Source organism: Acipenser ruthenus, chromosome 32 (genome assembly GCF_902713425.1).
Source record: "Acipenser ruthenus chromosome 32, fAciRut3.2 maternal haplotype, whole genome shotgun sequence".
In the NCBI taxonomy this organism is placed as follows: Eukaryota; Metazoa; Chordata; class Actinopteri; order Acipenseriformes; family Acipenseridae; genus Acipenser; species Acipenser ruthenus.
In genome coordinates this window covers 2300001-2319794 of record NC_081220.1, presented here as the reverse complement: position 1 = coordinate 2319794, position 19794 = coordinate 2300001, and the positions used below count along the sequence as shown (strand labels likewise).

At 40.2% G+C, this 19794-nt stretch overlaps 2 gene segments (V, D, J or C); both read left to right on the top strand.

Annotated features, from left to right (window-relative positions):
- The first annotated feature begins 276 nt into the window (after positions 1-276).
- LOC131703074 (Ig kappa chain V region K29-213-like) lies at positions 277-3586 on the top strand. The segment is given in 3 exon segments: positions 277-353; positions 535-828; positions 3498-3586. Coding segments are annotated over 3 exon segments (456 nt in total).
- Positions 3587-18300: 14714 nt separating this feature from the next.
- Positions 18301-19794, top strand: part of LOC131703073 (Ig kappa chain V region 3547-like) — a 6274-nt gene continuing 4780 nt past the window's right edge. The window contains 2 exon segments of the V gene segment in view: positions 18301-18376; positions 18549-18879. Of these exon segments, the coding sequence occupies positions 18304-18376; positions 18549-18879 (404 nt within the window).

Sequence of the window (19794 nt, the reverse complement as noted above, 5' to 3'; positions counted from 1 at the left end):
TTTGTACAAACACAACACAAAGAAAATTATAAGCTATTTTTTTTTCGTTTTGTTTGCAAGATAAACTTTTCTTTTCATTATTTCTTCTGAACAGCAAAGAAACTGCATCAGCTGAAAATGAGTTTAAACTTAAGAGCACTGCTTGGCTACAAGTGGCTGCTGTGCCAAGGAAGACAATTTGCATAGAAAAGACACTTTGCATTGGCAGCACATGCTTCAGTGCTCTGGGAGTGTTTATAGCCCTGTGAGTTTAACATTTCATGATTGAGAGCTGACCTTCATGGCAACAGAATCCACAACAACAATGACTTTTATCAGCATCTTCATCTGGGCACTTGTCATCTGCACTCAGGGTAAGAATCATTTAGAAAAACACTTTAAAAAAAAGCTATTTGTGGGACAATTATATAAGTATTAAAAGTAAAACAGGGAAATTAAAAAGATGAAATGAAAATGTGCTGAAATGTAATGCGTTTTCATTATTTAATTCACTAATTTATTCTAATTTTCTATATTATTATTTATTATTTTCAGAATCCAGTGGACAGTATACTTTGACTCAGACTCCAGCAGTGAAATCTGTTCTCCCAGGAGACACAGTCGCTCTGAGCTGTAAAGTCAGCAGCGCAGTGTACAATAACAACTACCTAGCCTGGTACCAACAGAAACCTGGAGAAGCTCCCAAACTCCTGATCTATGATGCAAGTACCCTTCAGTCTGGGATCCCAACTCGTTTCAGTGGCAGTGGATCTGGGACTGACTTCACTCTGACCATCAGTGGAGTCCAGGCTGAAGATGCAGGAGATTACTACTGTCAGAGTTACCACAGTGATCCCAGGTTCACACAGTGCTACACACCCGTACAAAAACCTCCCTCAGCAGGACTGCAGGTGAACATTGTTCATTTTCTATTACTTAAATACAAGCTGAAAATAAAGTAAAGCAAACATTTTACTTCTCTTTCAGTAAATGTATATATAAATAAATTGCATATTTAACTTCAAATGGTATTATTTCCTTTTTTTCATTTTACTCTTTTAATGATTCCACTTCATCAGCAACACATTCTATATACAAACAGAATGATGTTTATTTTTTAAAACAATTGAACTGTATGCATATTGAGATTGATTTATTTATGATCCACTGGACAACATATTAAAAAAGAAGTCCAGCAAACAGCAAAGCCCAGTATTGCAGTGATGTGTAGTTACACTGTCTGACTCTGTGGAGTCCAGCTGGATATTTTTCATTGTGTCAATCTGATGTGTTTAAATATATTTTCAAAACTAATATTAAGAAATAAATGAATAACATCAAACTTTAACATATTGTTAAGATGAAAATCAAGACACAAATTACTGTTAATTACAATGAACAAACCATGTCTTCTTTTGAAATAGAATTTTACACTTTATTCTTAATTACTGAAAAAAATGTTAATACTATATTGATATACCTGAAGTTATAACTTATTATAATACAATATATTTAAATTGAAATATAAATAAATAAATAAATAAATAAATAAATAAATAAATGAGGAATTCCTAAATTTCGGAATGATTTTTTATGTTTTATTAAGGAGCAGCACATCGGCGTTATTGAAGGCAGTTTATTCTTCATTGTCTTGCCTCCTGTGTCATCCTTGTTACCCACCTGGTCTCCTTCATTCCTTATGTGTGCAGCAGCTCCCTGTCACACATGTCTCAACACTTATGGGCCAGTTCATTCTGAACAGGCAGATTTCTAATGCTCCTCCGAGAGAGCAGGAAAGCACTGAGAGGCTAAACATGAAACTACAGGAAGGATAATCTAACTGTACTGTGAGTCACCCAACCCTATCAAGTCCCACCTGTGTTCACAGCTCAGATCTCATAGAACTGTCTGTGACACTTATTGAAACAGAAGTGCAGCGCTTAGAACACATATACAAACAGAACTAATCCACCCTTCTATTAAACTGTGAATTTAGTGTTTGATTGAATCCCTCTCTGTGTTTGTATAGCCTGGAAACAGGCATCAGTGCCCTGCCAAGCTGCACACACTGCCATCATTCACACTGACCACAAGAGGGAGCCATAGCACCACTGCTGTCCATAATGTAATAACACAGTAATAAGACAATTGAAATAGGCAGCAGTTACCTCCCCAGTCAGCCCAGTTCTCCCATTGTTAACACAAGGCTCCTCACACCCAGTCATCTAAACACTACAGTGTGGTATGTGTCTGGAGGATGGAGCTGCTCACAGTGATGCATGCTGGGTAACACTGACTCTAATATCTCATATATTCATTTGATTCCAGTAACAGGTTATTACAGCAGAACGTCGTAGGCCTAGTGAAGGCTTTATCTAAGTTAAAGTGAGTACTAATCATGGGATTATGAAATAGAGCTTTTGTTAAACAAAGCAAGGACCACACCAGCTAGTGTTGAATAGTTATCCACAACATAGAAATGTTTGTTAATAAGTACACTCGTAAATGCAGCATGGTGGAAAATAAAGCTGCCTCTTTTTGGCCAGCTCATTTCAAACAAGAAAACATGACATTGTTTCCAGTTCATTCGTATGCACACACATTTACACAGACACAGCACAAGCACACACATGAGGCTTCCAAATTAAAACACAGACATAACAAAACACCAACAGTGCTCTGCTTTTGACAACAAACCTGCACCCATCAAATGTTTTTACCATCAATACAGAATTAATAAGGTATGACATTTTACAGCTCTGAGATTCTGACAAACTTCCAACATGTGATGTTTATCGGTACCAGATGTTGAAATGTTGAGGGTTGTGTGCAATGAGACATGGTTAAGGCTGGCGCTTGAAGGGTCGTCAGTATGGACATTTGATACCTTGGAGTAGGGGGTGTGACCTTGAACAAGTGAAATGAATGCAGATTTCCATGTCTGAGGTGGGAAATGCATGTTTTGTTTCATTTGCAGAAATGTCCCGTAGTTCATTTTGGAGTGGTGCATGGTGTGGGAAATACATTACCATGCTGAAAGCCTGTGCCGCAGGTTTGAAGTGACGCGGGGCACCGTGGCTTAGATGGGCAAAGTGTAACTGATGAAACTTAGAGCAGAAAATGTATGTTTCTTGGTCTCAAACAGTACTACCTAAAGTGAGAGTGGCCAAACTACTGTAGTTTTACCTATGGATAATCCTAGCATGCATATATTCAAATAAATATGAAATTAGAAATAATCAGTACATCATTTTATTAAAACACAGACATTGTATTTGGTAACTGACGTATCATAAAATTGACATTAACAAAATAAGTCTTCTGAAATAAAGAGACAATTATACATGTTGAATTGCACAAAATAATGAACAGTGTCTGGTCCTCAAATGTAAGGAAACAATTGACACCACTCCTGTTCTCTCCTCTACTACACATATATCAAACTCAATGCCCGGACGCACCTGAATCCGGCCTGCGAGACTATTTCTATCAGTCCGTTCATTTTGGTCTGCGGCCAGTCTGCTATAAAGAGCCGGAGTTCGGGTTCCACAAGAGAATGTTCCCCATGTATTTCTCCATAGAGGTTCGCAATATCAGCGATCACTGATCACTGAAACCTTGAACTGGTCTAACGTTTACCTTTCGTTGTTAGATACATCATAAGCTATGTAATAGGCCGAAACAGCTCTCAAATTATCGCAATTATTGAAGAAATTGATAAAGGTACAACTCTGTATTCGTTATATTCTGCAAACAAACTACATTATCCTGCAGAAAACCGCTAACTCAGTGCCCGGAGTGTTCCAACATGCTGAGAGGGGTATTAGCTTGCCAGCTTTCGCTTCATAGTTAAATAACTAGTGAGTTAGGAATACGTTTACCTTGGATCAATCTTGCTAGTGGGCTAGACCGTTTTTATTACGGTTTTAATTCACCAACACTTCATAAATTTAGTCTCACACGCAAACTCTGCTCAACACAAATCACCCCCGCTGCGAGTAAACTGGCCTCGTCCTCATGGAGCGCTGTCACTCCTCAGGAACTTCAGCTTGTTAGGCTGGGAAAGGCAGTTCTTTAAGCGAAGACAACGTGTGTGGCGTGAAATTAATCCAGTTTCCACTACAATTTCTGAATGATTGTGACACATAACTGATTTTTAAATATATATATATATATCTATATATATATATATATATATATATATATATATATATATATATATTAATAATCATAGGTTTTTAAAAAAGCCTATGGAGAAATCAATAGGACAATTTCACTTCTGAAACCCGTGGGACAGGAAGTGACATAATACTTCGGCTGTCTATTCACTACAAGTCCCATCATGCACTGCACGGTCTGGCGTGAACCACAGCATGTATGCACAGTTCACAGGCCTACACTGAGCATTCCATTACAGTGCGCTGTGTCACGCATACACTTAACTTAAAACCTGCCACAACACAATCACTCACTCAGCAATAGCTAGCAAGCTAGCCAGCTATCAAAAATGGCTAAAAGGAAAGAGGACAGAGAGGGCAGAACGTTCCAGGACAGGTGGGAGATCGAATACATGTTTGTCTAAATTTGCAAAGAGAGTGTATCAGTATTGAAAGAATTTGACTTACGACGCCACTACGAGACCAAACACAGAGACAAACACACCCCTGCTCTACAAGAACCCCAAACATGACGTGCCTGACATAACCAGGTCCTGTAACTGACGTAACCACTGTGAAAAATGCATGGATGTGAACACAGCGCAAGCTGAAGCGCTCACACAGTGAAGTGTCTGCAGAGTTTGTAATGTTTTCTTCTACTGTAGTTTTACCCATGGATAATCCTAGCATGCATATATTCAAATAAATATGAAATTAGAAATAATCAGTAAATTGTTTTATTAAAACAGAAACATTTTATTTGGCAACTAACGTATCATAAAATTGACATTAACAAAATAAGCCTTGTGAAATAAAGAGGCAATTATATGTTGAACTGCACAAAATAATGAACAGTGTCTGGTCCTCAAATGTAAGGAAACAATTGACACCACTCCTATTCTACCCTCTACTAGAACCGCAAACATGACGTGCCTGACATAACCAGGTCCTGTAAATGACGTAACCACTGTGAAAAATGCATGGATGTGAACACAGCGCAAGCTGAAGCGCTCACACAGTGAAGTGTCTGCAGAGTTTGTAATGTTTTCTTGAAAGGCATATACTCCCCGGGTATTCACAGGTACTGGAGCATCAATCCTTTTGAGAACAGATGAAGCAAGGTACCACGTTACATCCTTTTGTGTCGGCCACTTCATGCCCCTTTGCATGGATGCAAAACACTGAGGAGCTCCTCTGGCAGGGCCGGTATGGTTTCTTCAGCTATGCCAGGGGAACACTTGCCTTCATACATAACAATGCAGTACTCATTTACTGCCAGTTCAATGCTTTTGAATGGAAACTTTGCCATAGCTGTTGCTTGATCCACAATGCCAAACACACTGACCACTTTCCAGTCAGGCTGAATTTCTTCCACAAATGGCCCTACTGTGCTGAGCTCAAGTTCAGTGTTGCTAAGCGTTCTAGCATAGTGAATGCTGTGTGTGTTTGGGGTTTTCTTTGGACAGTTCTGTTCCCACCTGTTTGCCCATTCATCTCATGCCTTCTTTACCACATGCTTTGTAATATAAATGATGCTCACATTTGGACATGCTTCTTTTGCCACCTTAGCAAATTCTTCTGCTGTGTTGACAACAGCATTCTTTTGCAGAATGCGCCTCCAAACTGCACACTTTACTTTACCTGCAACACCAGCAACTGGCCCTTTGCCGTGTGCTGTGGCAAAAAAGCTCCAATCAGCTCGATGCAGACTACAGTGTACATTGCTCGGCATGGTAAGGGAGGACAAGATGAATCTGTTTTTAAATTGGCTCGCAGCAACATCACAAAAGATGTGCAAGTTAGAGATGTTGGCTGAAGTTGAGGCTTTATCAAGAATAGCCGGATTGTAGCAAACAACTGCATATGTGTCATGTTGCCGTTCATCACTGAGCACAACATAAGAAGTACTAACAGACTGAGCTGTGAGAACTGCTGGAAACAGAGACACTCCTTCTGTGATCCAGGGAGCTCACATTATTTCAGCTTGCTGCTTTATAGGGAAGTGTTCTGAGAAATCTTCCTGAAGTATAGCTTCACATTCATTTCAATTCATCTTCAGTGTCTTGATTTGGTGAAGTTGCACCTTGGCAATAAAACTGTGGCTCTGCAGAATGGTCCGCTGTGTTTGAGCTCCTCCTTGGCATCATGTAATGTTGACTCAAGCACTTCCTTTTTATTGTTAGCCATCTATTGGTAGTAGTGTACAATTGTATCTTCATTATCATTGCCTTATATTACCTGATTGATAGAACTAGCAAGGTCTTGGCATGTGTCACACTGGCCAAGGCAGCATTTCATCTGCCAGTTGCAAAGTGACCCAATGACCAGGAGATTTCCATTGGGGATATTTTGACAAACCTTTTTCAAACCATCTAGTAGCATCTCTGTGTTCTCCTGGTAACGACAGACAGACAGGTTGAACATGCACAGGGCGCAATGCTGCAGACTTTTTTTTGCTGTTCTGATTTTTGCATCAGGATATTCATTCTTGAAGAGGCGGTGAGCTTCAAGAACTGTCATCAGGAGCACTTTTCTGTGCATTCTTTTTTTTGTGCATCCTCTCTTCTGATAGGGATGCAGTCTTTTCATCCAGGCAGCTGACGGGACACACAATCAATCTCATAGAATGCACAAACCTGACATTCTGTTTCACTAACTTCAGCTCTTTGTGTGGAAGCGTGCTTATCTACCAGAACCAAACCAAACTGAGTTGCCAGTTTGTTTACCACAACACTTTTCTTCCTGGGGCTCATTGGAAGTGCCCGGTTTACTCCACTTACTGCCTTCCCTAGTGACTGAGCTGAAAAGAGAACTTTTGACGGTGAGTTTGTCAAATGATTCTCATTAAGTTGTGGTTCTGGTTCGTGTCATTTTGAAAGATTTCTCCTATACTTTCTCATTGTTTCTTTGCTCTTTTCTGCTTCCCTTTTCTTCCTCCCTATACTCCACTTGCATGCTTTCTGCTGCTCTCTGCTCCTCTGTTTCATCCCTACTCTTTTCTCTTCTCACATCCTTGCATGATATGCACACATTCTTTCTGCTGCAGGTACTGGAAGCATTTTCCAACTTTAATCTAGATAAATGAAAAAAAGGGGGGACTGTTTCAGCAAATTCAAATGCTGAATTCAATACATCTTTTAGAGGAATTTTTCATGTTCTTTACTTTTTTAAAATATTCACAGTAAGTTGAGACAGCTGAGCCTCTTATGGTATGAGAATCTGTAGCAGACAGACAGCACTACACTCTGTGACCACAAGAGGGAGAGAGAGAGAGTAATAAAATGATGCTCTTTAATCCAGAGCAGTGGTTCTTAACCTGGGGTCCTCAGAGACAGTCCAGGGGCTCCACAGGAAAAAACTGGAAACTTTTCACTCATCACTAGCAATGTGCAAAATCAAAATGTTTGCTTCTTCAATGGATTTGATTTCACAAAGTTTATGATGGATCTGTTATCCTGCAGGTCTGATTTTAATATTTTACAATTAATGATTATTTATACTGTGTAACAAAGCTACATAATCACAGCTGTGACTAAGATGAATTGTTTGAGAGAAGGGAGAAGAGAGAGAAATAGCTGTGTTTGTACAAACTCAACACAAAGAAAACTATGAGCTATTTTTTTTTTCCCTGAGTGGCAAAGAAACTGCATCAGTGAGAAGAGTTTAAACTTAAAAGCACTGCTTGGCTAGAAGTGGCTGCTGTGCCAAGGAAGACAATTTGCATAGAAAAGACACTTTGCATTGGCAGCACATGCTTCAGTGCTCTGGGAGTGTTTATAGCCCTGTGAGTTTAACACTTCATGATTGAGAGCTGCCCTTCATGGCAACAGAATCCACAACAACAATGACTTTTATTAGCATCTTCATCTGGGCACTTGTCATCTGCACTCAGGGTAAGAATCATTTAGGAAGAAAAAAACTTTTATAAAAAAAAACTATTTGGGGGACAATTCTTAATATATAAGTATTAAAAGTAAAACAAGAAAACTGAAAAAAGGCTTGAAATTTAATGTGGTTTAATCATTTAATTCAATCATTTACTTTAATTTTCTATTTTATTATTTTCAGAATCCAGTGGACAGTATACTGTGACTCCAGCAGTGAAATCTGTTCTCCCAGGAGACACAGTCGCTCTGAGCTGTAAAGTCAGCAGTGCAGTGTACAGTAACAACGAACTAGCCTGGTACCAACAGAAACCTGGAGAAGCTCCCAAACTCCTGATCTATACTGCAAGTACCCTTCAGTCTGGGATCCCAACTCGTTTCAGTGGCAGTGGATCTGGGACTGACTTCACTCTGACCATCAGTGGAGTCCAGGCTGAAGATGCAGGAAATTACTACTGTCAGAGTGTACACAACCCCAGCAGTAGCTGGGTGTTCACACAGTGATACACACCCATACAAAAACCTCCCTCAGCTGGACTGCACAGCGACTGCACTGCTGCAGCTGGGACCTACTGCAGGTGCTGAGGGTGAAGGCAATGAAACGGGACACATTTTTTCTATCTGATTCTCATATGAAGATGTTCATGAATCCTGATGCCGAAACTTTTAATTAAGGATATGGAAGCTGTTAAGAAATGAATGAATGAATGCTGTGATATAAAAAGCCGCAGGTCCCTTTTTCAAAGCTAAAGAAAGTGTAATTGCAGCTGTACAGGATCTGCTGTGGCTCCTCAACATTGAGCAGGGACTTAAGGGAGCCAGTGTGTGTGATTAAAGACACAGGAGAGGAATGAGTTGAATCCAGTCAGCCCTCAATCAGGAGCTGGGATGCAGTAGTGAGGGAGAATGGAGAATGCCATGAGGAGAGTTATTGTACAAGAACAGAGCAGCAGTGAAGAGCAGTCGTGCACAGTGGAGCCCCTCTTCTCTCAGTGTCAGTCCAGTATTCCAGCTCTCTAAAGGGCTCCACTGACTCCACACATCACACAGCTCACTGCAAACACAGCAGCTCTGCACACTGACACTCCACTGCTCCAGCCTCACAGAGGGGGGCTCTTTTAAACCTGGATTCTGTGGCTTCACACAGTGACCACGGCTCATTTTATAGCGCCTTTCACAGCCACAACCCTTCCTTTATGAACAGCACAATATTTATGAACAGATTTCAAAACAATCTAAAAGTGCTCCCAGCCCCTCCCCAGCACCCCCAGTGCAGCACTGCCCCTCACACTGACCCCCTGTCCCATACTGCACACTCTGGGGCTTCATGAAGAGCAGCAGTGATTCACGGGCTGCAGGACACAGACATGGGGAAGAACTGGGAATGCAGAGTAACACACAGCTAGGAAATGCTGTTTGAGATTACAAATACATTAGAGAATGAGCATGTCTAGAAATGATTTGGCAAAGAGGCAATACATGAGTTTTCTACCTTTTTCCCTTGCTTGTTAAATATTAGCATGATTGAAATCATGAAAACGCACTCGTAGAAGTTCAAGGTACATCTTGGAAAGGCTTGTGAAAGACAGTGAAGTAGATGTTCCATTTAGAAGAGTAAGAAGCTGTCAAAATGAGAACAATGAAAAGAAAAATGACAGGTCCATTACTTGTACAGCAGCAGCAACACATGGGAAGGTATAACACTAGGGTTAGGGGTAGGGCACTACACACCCTTTAATTCTCAATAGGATTGAAATAATGACACAAACACAAACATTATTGTCAGTTTAGACAGACACACAGATTAGACAGCAGTGATATACTGAGAGCTTTGACTGGGGTAAAAATAGAAGAAAACAGTAAAAGTGGCCCAACCCTATGAAGCCCCACTGGTGCTCACGGCTCAGATCTCATCTAACTGCCTGGGACAGGATTTGTATAAAGGAAGGTGCTTTGCATACCTGTGCCTGCCTCACTGCTCTACACAACAGCTAGAATAACTGCACTGCTCCATTGCTCAGGGTTTCTAAAGCTGACAGTTCAGCCCTTTCACAGTCACTGAGACACACAGAGAACATGGCTTCACTGGGGCTCCTCCTCTGCACACTGGCACTCTTTGCTCATGGTAAGAAATCCTCATTATTATGAAATATTATTAATACCAGCGCTTCCTCAGCACACAGTGGAATGCAGTTAATGGACGAGGCTGTTGACTCAGTGGGTTGATGTTCTGTGTTTTTATTTTCAGAATCCAGCGGTCAGATTGTCCTGACTCAGAGTCCCACAGTGGAGTCTGTCTCTATAGGAGGGAGTGTCACTCTAAACTGCAGATCCAGTAGCTCTGGTTTTACCAGCAGTCTAGCCTGGTATCTGCAGAAACCCGGGGGAGCTCCTAAACTCCTCTTCTCTTCACTGAATAGCCGAGTCTCTGTAGCTCCAGCTCCATTCACTGACAGCAGGTCAAGAACAAACTTCATGCTGACCATCAGTGGAGTCCAGGCTGAAGATGCAGGAGATTACTACTGTCAGCAGCACTATAGCTTCCATTCATTTGACCTCCGGAGACACACTGCAGATATTAATACTGACCACAAGAGGGAGCCACAGCACCACTGCTGTCCATAATGTAATAACACAGTAACAGCCCAATCAGCCCAGTTCTCCCATTGTTAACACAAGGCTCCTCACACCCAGTCATCTAAACACTACAGTGTGGTCTGTGTCTGGAGGAAGGAGCTGCTCACAGTGATGCATGCTGGGAAACACCGACTCTAATATCTCAACATCTGCAACTTCCACCCCTGCCAGTGAATATTAAAAAATGTTAAAATGTCCCTTTAGCAGGCCAGCATTTTAAACACAATGATTCTCCCCTTGCTCTCCTCTCTGAGAGTTGCTGTAAGCTGTCTGTCCCACACCCCAGTTATTCCTGCAGACTCACATCAGTGTGTGTCAGCATAGAGGTTACAGCATGTCATTCCACCAGCATGGGAAGGGATTTCTGTTTCAATTCCACAGCCCAGCAGCATAGACTGCACTACACTCTGTGACCACAAGAGGGAGAGAGTAATTCCACAGCCCAGCAGCACAGACTGCACTACACTATGTGACCACAAGGGGGAGAGAGAGAGAGAGAGTAATAAAATGACACTGACTCTAATATTTCCATACTTCGGATTCATTTCGCCTTGATTCCACCCCTGGCAGTGAGGGATAGAAACACATCCTCAATTTAACGTTAAACTCTTTTAGGCTTTGACTTCATTTTAAACAGATTAAATCAAACTGTCAGACACAATCCTGCCTGACACACAACACAGACTGCAAATATTTACACTGATCAAAAGAGAAAGCCAGAACAGCCTTCCTTTTTAGTGGGGCTTGCGAAGCAAGAGTCCCCAATCTTCAACATACTTCTTCTTCTTCTTCTTCTTCTTCTTCTTCTTCTTCTTCTTCTTCTTCTTCTTCTTCTTTGGCATGCTACTCCTCTTACACAGTTTAAGCTACAAACGCCGTTCAAACTTTAAAACCTGTAGACCGGTCTGGAATAGTGTGCTTGTATACAACTTTTTGATATCTTTCATACTTTTTAAACTATTTTTGTCCTTTTTTTGTCCATCTTCATTCACTTTAATGGGACTTTTTTCAACATTCTAAAGCTCCCCATTGTTTAAAAACTCCCAGACTTCCAGCATTCTATTTACTGTAAACGATGTAACTTTTGACACAAATCAGGTACTTTGACCACTTTCCCAACAAGTAAGACAAAAAGTTAGAGCATATGGAATCTTCCTCTACTTCTAACCTGAAATCAAAACAGAAATAACTTTTACCAATCAAGAGGTACAGCTGTTTTAGTAACCACATCAACTAAATTTTCTCTAACCTTTTATAAACAACTGACATTTTGACCACTTTCCCAACAAGCTAGACAAAAAGTTAGACGGTATAACATCTTCCTCTACTTCTCTGCTGTTCAAATATAAAATCAAAACAGAAATAACTTTTACCAATCAAGACGTACACCTGTTTTAGTAATCGCACAAACTACGTTTTCTGTGAACTTTTAGAAATAACTGCCATTTTGACAACTTTCCCAACAAGTTAGACAAATACTTAGAGGAAATGAAATCTTCCTCTACTTCTCAGCTATTCAAATATGAAATCAAAACAGGAATGGCGTAAACCAATCAAGAGGTACAGCTGTTTTAGTAACCGCACCAACTTCATTCACTGTTGAATTAACTGTCATAGAACTTTGAGAAATTTCAAATTCTAGCACATTCTAAGCATGAGACAATTAGTAAACAATGTGACTTTTGACACAAATCAGCTACTTTGACCACTTTCCCAATAAAGCAAGCCCCACAATTTTACTTGTAAAGTTATCATCTAGTTATAATGTAATAACACAGTAATAAGTTATTATAGCAGAACCACAGACTGACAGGAATCCCAGTGCAATCCTGTTTCTCCTGCCATTCTGACCCTTCCCATTCCAAATGGTTCCAGTGGGGCAGTAGTGCTGCCCTCAGTGCCAGTGAGAGCTCTTCAGTAACACAAGAAGGAACAGTTTGGACTCCAGACACAGTGTCTTCTACTGTTCCTGAAGGCTTTCTGATGGAGTGTTTGACATTGTGAATGAGCTACCTACAGCATCGCAAGAGCCACTCAACACAGAACCAAACAAGGACTGGCAATCTCTACTACAGCAGGCTTCGTGTCTTCTAGTGTTACTGAAGCCAGTGAGAACTTCACTGCACTTCAATCATGACGGTGCTGCTGTTTAATAAGCAGTACTGCTGCATTACACTTTAATGAGTGCATTAAGGACTGTGCTAATCAGGGTCCAATGCTACTCTTAATAGCTGGGCTCTATTGTATAGTCCCACTGTCCTGGGAGTGTTAATGCCAGGGCAGTTACTAATCTTGCTCTGTCTGAACACACAGTGCAAGTACTGCTTTAAACACACACTCCACACTTGACTCCATTCCAGCTGTGTTGAGTGGAATAAGGTCTCGGCTGATTGGCTCTCCTCATATGCTCCTATTCAAGCTGTTCTTTGTCTAGTCCTGCTGTCCTGGGAGTGTTCATGCTAAACTGCTAATCTTGCTCTGTCAGAACTCACAGCACCAAGCCTGTGTTTACACCACTGCTTGGCTACAAGTGGCTGCTGTGCCAAGGAAGACAATTTGCATAGAAAAGACACTTTGCATTGGCAGCACATGCTTCAGTGCTCTGGGAGTGTTTATAGCCCTGTGAGTTTAACACTTCATGATTGAGAGCTGCCCTTCATGGCAACAGAATCCACAACAACAATGACTTTTATCAGCATCTTCATCTGGGCACTTCTCATCTGCACTCAGGGTAAGAATCATTTAGAAAAATATTTTAAAAATCTATTCATGGGACAATTCTTAATATACAAGTATTAAAAATAAAACAGGTAAACTGGAAGAAAAAGTCTAGAAATTGAATGTGATTTAATCATTTAATTCAATCATTTACTTTAATTTTCTATTTTATTATTTTCAGAATCCAGTGGACAGTATACTGTGACTCAGACTCCAGCAGTGAAATCTGTTCTCCCAGGAGACACAGTTGCTCTGAGCTGTAAAGTCAGCAGCGCAGTGTACAGTAACAACTACCTAGCCTGGTACCAACAGAAACCTGGAGAAGCTCCCTAACTCCTGATCTATAGGGCAAGTGCCCTTCAGTCTGGGATCCCAACTCGTTTCAGTGGCAGTGGATCTGGGACTGACTTCACTCTGACCATCAGTGGAGTCCAGGCTGAAGATGCAGGAGATTACTACTGTCAGAGTTTACACTACCCCAGCAGTAGAAATGTGTTCACACAGTGCTACACACCCGTACAAAAACCTCCCTCAGCAGGACTGCAGGTGAACATTGTTCATTTTCTGATACTTAAATACAAGCTGAAAATAAAGTAAACCAAACATTTTGCTTCTCTTTCAGTAAATGTATATAAATAAATAAATTGCATATTTAACTTCAAATTGTATTATTTACTTTTTTACATTTTACTCTTTTAATGATTCCACTTCATCAGCAACACATTCTATATACAAACAGAATGATGTTTATTTTTTAAAACAATTGAACTGTATGCATATTGAGATTGATTTATTTATGATCCACTGGACAACATATTAAAAAAGAAGTCCAGCAAACAGCAAAGCCCAGTATTGCAGTGATGTGTAGTTACACTGTCTGACTCTGTGGAGTCCAGCTGGATATTTTTCATTGTGTAAATCTGATGTGTTTTAATGGAATTTCAAAACTAATATTAATACATAAATGAATAACATTGAACTTTAACATATTGTTAAGATGAAAATCAAGACACAAATTACTGTTAATTACAATGACCAAACCATGTCTTCTTTTGAAATAGAATTTTACACTTTATTCTTAATTATGAAAAATATGTTAACACTATATTGATATACCTCAGATTATAACTTATTATAATAAAAAAGTATCTAAATTTAAATAAAAATAAATAAATTACATACATTTCTGAGTGAATTCTTATTTTTTATTAAGGAGCAGCACATCAGTGTTATTGAAGGCAGTTTATTCTTCATTGTCTTGCCTCCTGTGTCATCCTTGTTACCCACCTGGTCTCCTTCATTCCTTATGTGTGCAGCAGCTCCCTGGCACACATGTCTCAACACTTATGGGCCAGTTCATAGTGAACAGGCAGATTTCTAATGCCCCTCCTAGAGAGCAGGAAAGCACTGAGAGGCTAAACATAAAACTACAGGAAGGATAATCTAACTGTACTGTGAGTCACCCAACCCTATCAAGCCCCACCTGTGTTAACAGCTCAGATCTCATAGAACTGTCTGTGACACTTATTGAAACAGAAGTGCAGCGCTTAGAACACATATACAAATAGAACTAATCCACTCTTCTATTAAACTGTGAACTTAGTGTTTGATTGAATCCCTCTCTGTGTTTGTACACAGACATCAGTGCCCTGCCAAGCTGCACACACTGCCATCATTCACACTGACCACAAGAGGGAGCCAGAGCACCACTGCTGTCCATAATGTAATAACACTACATTAATAAGACAATTAAAATAGGCAGCAGTTACCTCCCCAGTCAGCCCAGTTCTCCCATTGTTAACACAAGGCTCTTCACACCCAGTATTCTAAACACTATAGTTTGAATAGACCCATAAATGAATATATAGTGACATAAATGAATACTCTCACAGACATTTATTTATTTGTTCAATTATTTATTTATTTATTATAATTTTGACGTAGAGTATCCTCCATACAAATGGAGCAGCCATACAATATTAAGATCTCAATGCACCACATACACCGCTGTTATTCCACAGTTCAAGACAAAATGCACCACTGCATTTAAAAACACAGTACAATTAAATCAAATATACTATATATAAAAAAGGAACAACACACGAAAGGAAATGTACCACGCTGTGCAGACTGTGCCTTTAACGCCCCCTGCTGGCCTTGTTAACGATGACTGCTGATGATGAGGGTGACGCTGTCATTGTTTTACCTCACGCTGTACACGAGGACGTGCCGTCCGTTACCATGGCAGCTGAGGGGGAAACAAACTTTCCAGCTTGATTGAACTGCTTTCGACTACAAGAGAAAGTCTCACAGCAAGGAGCTCTAGAATCTCACATGGAGTGTCTTCCTTATGTGGAGACAGCGGTCACGTGGTGTAAGCACAGCGGGGCGACATTCAAACGAGAAATACAATTGCAGAGAGTCGGCCGGCCCGGACCTGAACCGTATATACAATAATTCATTTATTCATTCATTTATTTTGATATTTATTCATCTATGTATGTATATATGTACATATGTATGTATGTATGTATTTATTTATAATTGTGTAACAGCCCCTGTTCTCTGTGTGTGCTAGAGTGAGATAGAGTGGCACCGTCTGCGCTTTTAAAAAAATATGGAATTAAAAAAATAATAATGTGGGCATGCCAAATGCTACTGCGCATAGTTGTATGTAAGACACTAAACCAGAGCACTCCTTCATTTACGGCCATAATCCCTTGAGAACGGCCGCTGTTGTCTGACCTCGGAAAATAATCACGAACTAATCATGATCGGGCCTGGTCAGTAATTGGGTGGGAGATCTCTGGGATAGCAGGTGCTGAGAGCTTTTCTTTCGGCAGGGGGCGCTATTTCCCCACATATTTCTAATAATATCCTTGTAGTAACTGGATTTTTTGTTTTTGTTTTTAATTCTCACACAGCAACTATGGAGGATATTCCGAGCCAGAATTAAAAATAAATAAATAAACAAACAAATAGATACACAGACATCTGTTTATTTCATTGGCAGATGCTGTTATCCAGGGCGGCTTACAATTGTTACAAGATACAACATTATTTTTACACACAATTAAACTTTTTCTTTTTTTAACACATTATTTTTATTTATATTATCCATTTACACAGTTGGGTTTTTAGTGGAGCAATCTTGGTAAAGTACCTTGCTCAAGGGTACAGCAGCAGTGTCCCCCAGGCTAGGATTAAACTCACAACCCTCCGGTCAAGAGTCCAGAGCCTTAACCACTATGCCACATTGCTTTATTTATTTATTAATCAATAAATATCGAAATAAATAAATATAAATACCTAAATAATTATCCAAATAAAGGAATAAATAAATATTGATATAAACACATTATTGTTGTTAATGTTCTGCGTGTGTGGTGATGTATTGGTGTTTTGTTATTCATGTGTGAAGTGTAGGTGCTTTTTTTGATTATATGAACACTGCTACTGTAGTTCAGATTTGCCCCCCCCCCCCCCCCCCCCGTATTTTGCAGAAATGGCACCACTGCCTGCAGCCAAAATCTGAGACGCAATGGATAGAGCATTGGACTTCTAGTCAGACAATGAGAGGGGATTCAAAGGTTTGGGGTTTGAGTCCCACCAGTCAGTTTTAAACTGTAGGGGTTTAAAACATTAGTTATTTTAAAAATAAATCTGGGTATAAAGTGTTTTTTGGAAGACAAATACAACTTAATATCAGCAAATTCTACCGAGACTTGAACTTGGATCACTGGATTCACAGTCCAGAGTGCTAACCATTACACCATGGAACCACCCATACAGGTCAACCATTGCAGGGACTCTCATCAATTTTGCTTTTATTTGAAACGGTTTCAATGTATTAGGGCTGGAGCTGTCCTATGGAACAGGTACTGAAACCACATCCGTTCATCTTCCAGGGACAGGTTTCCTGTGAGCCATTGTTTAAACTGCAAGCAAATGTGCATAATCACGCTCTTAAGAACAGGTTAGAGGCTTCTATACCTGTCCTGTTCTGTGAAAAACAGGGAGTGTTCCACGCTATGGAGCCGACTGGAAAAGGAGTGCATGTATTAAAACAATCTGGAAGCAACTGGTTTAACTTGCTGGGGTGACTAAACTTTTATTAGGTCATTGAGTCAGACAAAGTGGCTCAAAGGACAATATAAATCAATTAGAGACTCTCAGTCAATTAAAACGCTGAATTCATGAAGATGCCAATACAGCTTTTATGGCAATTTTCCTGATCTTTACTCTTTGAGAATATTCACAGTAAGTTGAGTCAGCTGAGCCTGTCTCTTATGGCATGAGAATATCTCTCCACAACCTCAAAATGAGAAAACACCAAACAGCACAAACTGCACTACACTCTGTGACCACAAGAGGGAGAGAGAGAGAGTAATAAAATGATGCTCTTTAATCCAGAGCAGTTGTTCTTAACCTGGGGTCCTCAGAGACAGTCGAGGGGGTCCACAGGAAAAAAACTGGAAACTTTTCACTCAACATTAGCAATGTGCAAAATCAAAATGTTTGCTTCTTGAATGGATTTGATTTCACAAAGTTTATGATGGATCTGTTAACCTACAGCTCTGATTTTAATATTTTGCAATTAATAATTATTTATTCTGTGTAACAAAGCTACATAATCACAGCTGTGGCTAAGATGAATTGTTTGAGAGAAGGGAGAAGAGAGAGAAATAGCTGTGTTTATACAAACTCAACACAAACAAAACTATAAGCTATTTTTTGAGTGGCAAAGAAACTGCATCAGCTGAAAATGAGTTTAAACTTAAGAGCACTGCTTGGCTAGAAGTGGCTGCTGTGCCAAGGAAGAGAATTTGCATAGAAAAGACACTTTGCATTGGGAGCAGATGCTTCAGTGCTCTGGGAGTGTTTATAGCCCTGTGAGTTTAACACTTCATGATTGAGAGCTGCCCTTCATGGCAACAGACTCCACAACAACAATGACTTTTATCAGCATCTTCATCTGGGCACTTGTCATCTGCACTCAGGGTAAGAATCATTTAGAAAAACACTTTTTATTATTTGTGGGAAAATTCTTAATACAAAATATTAGAAGTAAAACAGGCAAACTGAAAGAAAAAGGCTTGAAATTAAATGATTTAATCATTTAATTCAGTCATTTACTATAATTTTCTATTTTCTGATTTATTATTATTTTCAGAATCCAGTGGACAGTATACTGTGACTCAGACTCCAGCAGTGAAATCTGTTCTCCCAGGAGATACAGTCGCTCTGAGCTGTAAAACCAGCACCGCAGTGGCCACTGCTAGCAATTCCCACCTCCTAGCCTGGTACCAACAGAAACCTGGAGAAGCTCCCAAACTCCTGATCTATGAAGCAAGTAAACTTCAGTCTGGGATTCCAACTCGTTTCAGTGGCAGTGGATCTGGGACTGACTTCACTCTGACCATCAGTGGAGTCCAGGCTGAAGATGCAGGAGATTACTATTGTCAGAGTTTCCACTACCCCAGCAGTAGAGCTGTGTTCACACAGTGCTACACACCCATACAAAAACCTCCCTCAGCAGGTCTGCACAGCGACTGCACTGCTGCAGCTGGGGACCTACTGCAGGTACTGAGGGTGAAGGCAATGAAACGGGACACGGCCTGTGGAGGAGCTCAACTGAACACAAACACACTGAGCTCAATAACAAGGGCTCAAAATAAAAGACAATATCAATCTGGTAAATATCTTGATTATTCATGTATTCTAATACATTGCAGGAACACACACAGATGTCTAGCTGTGGAAGCTGCTGTATGTGCAGGACTTGGCACTATCAGTGTGAAGCTCTGTGTGTAATGCATGCTTTCACAGGCTGATACAACCAATGCATCGCAATGAAAGAGGAAGAAACCATTCTGACTTCATTGTCAACCATACAGGACATTGTCAGTCAACGAGCAGACTGGGGTAACAGTGATATACTGTAAGCAAGGAGCGAGTCAAGTCTTGTGAGGCTTTTGTCTGCTCCTTGTCTGGTAAAGCAGGAGATGATGTTGAATGGGGTTACAGATTGATCTGCAGCAGAAAATGATGCATGCAGCTCTCCGACATCCCCTGCCTGCGCGCACTGCTGTGTTTTGTGTTGTGTGTTGTTTTCAGAGCAGTCGTTGTTTATATTTGTATTTATTTGTAATGATTGCAATGTTAAATCAATCATTTTTCACAGGTATTTATTGCACCACGCACTTTAGTGTGCTTCTGGTGCTGAACGTTTCCTGCTGTGTATTAATCTGCTGCTAACATTCCATTTCTTTTTATCTGCAATAAAATAAAAGATTATTTTTAATTGGAAGTGGCCGTGTTTCTGATCCCATCCTTGATTTGCTTTCAGAATAAAATAACCTGTAACTGTTTTATTTGTCCAGTGTCTTACACACTAATCTGGCGCAGACCGACTCCAA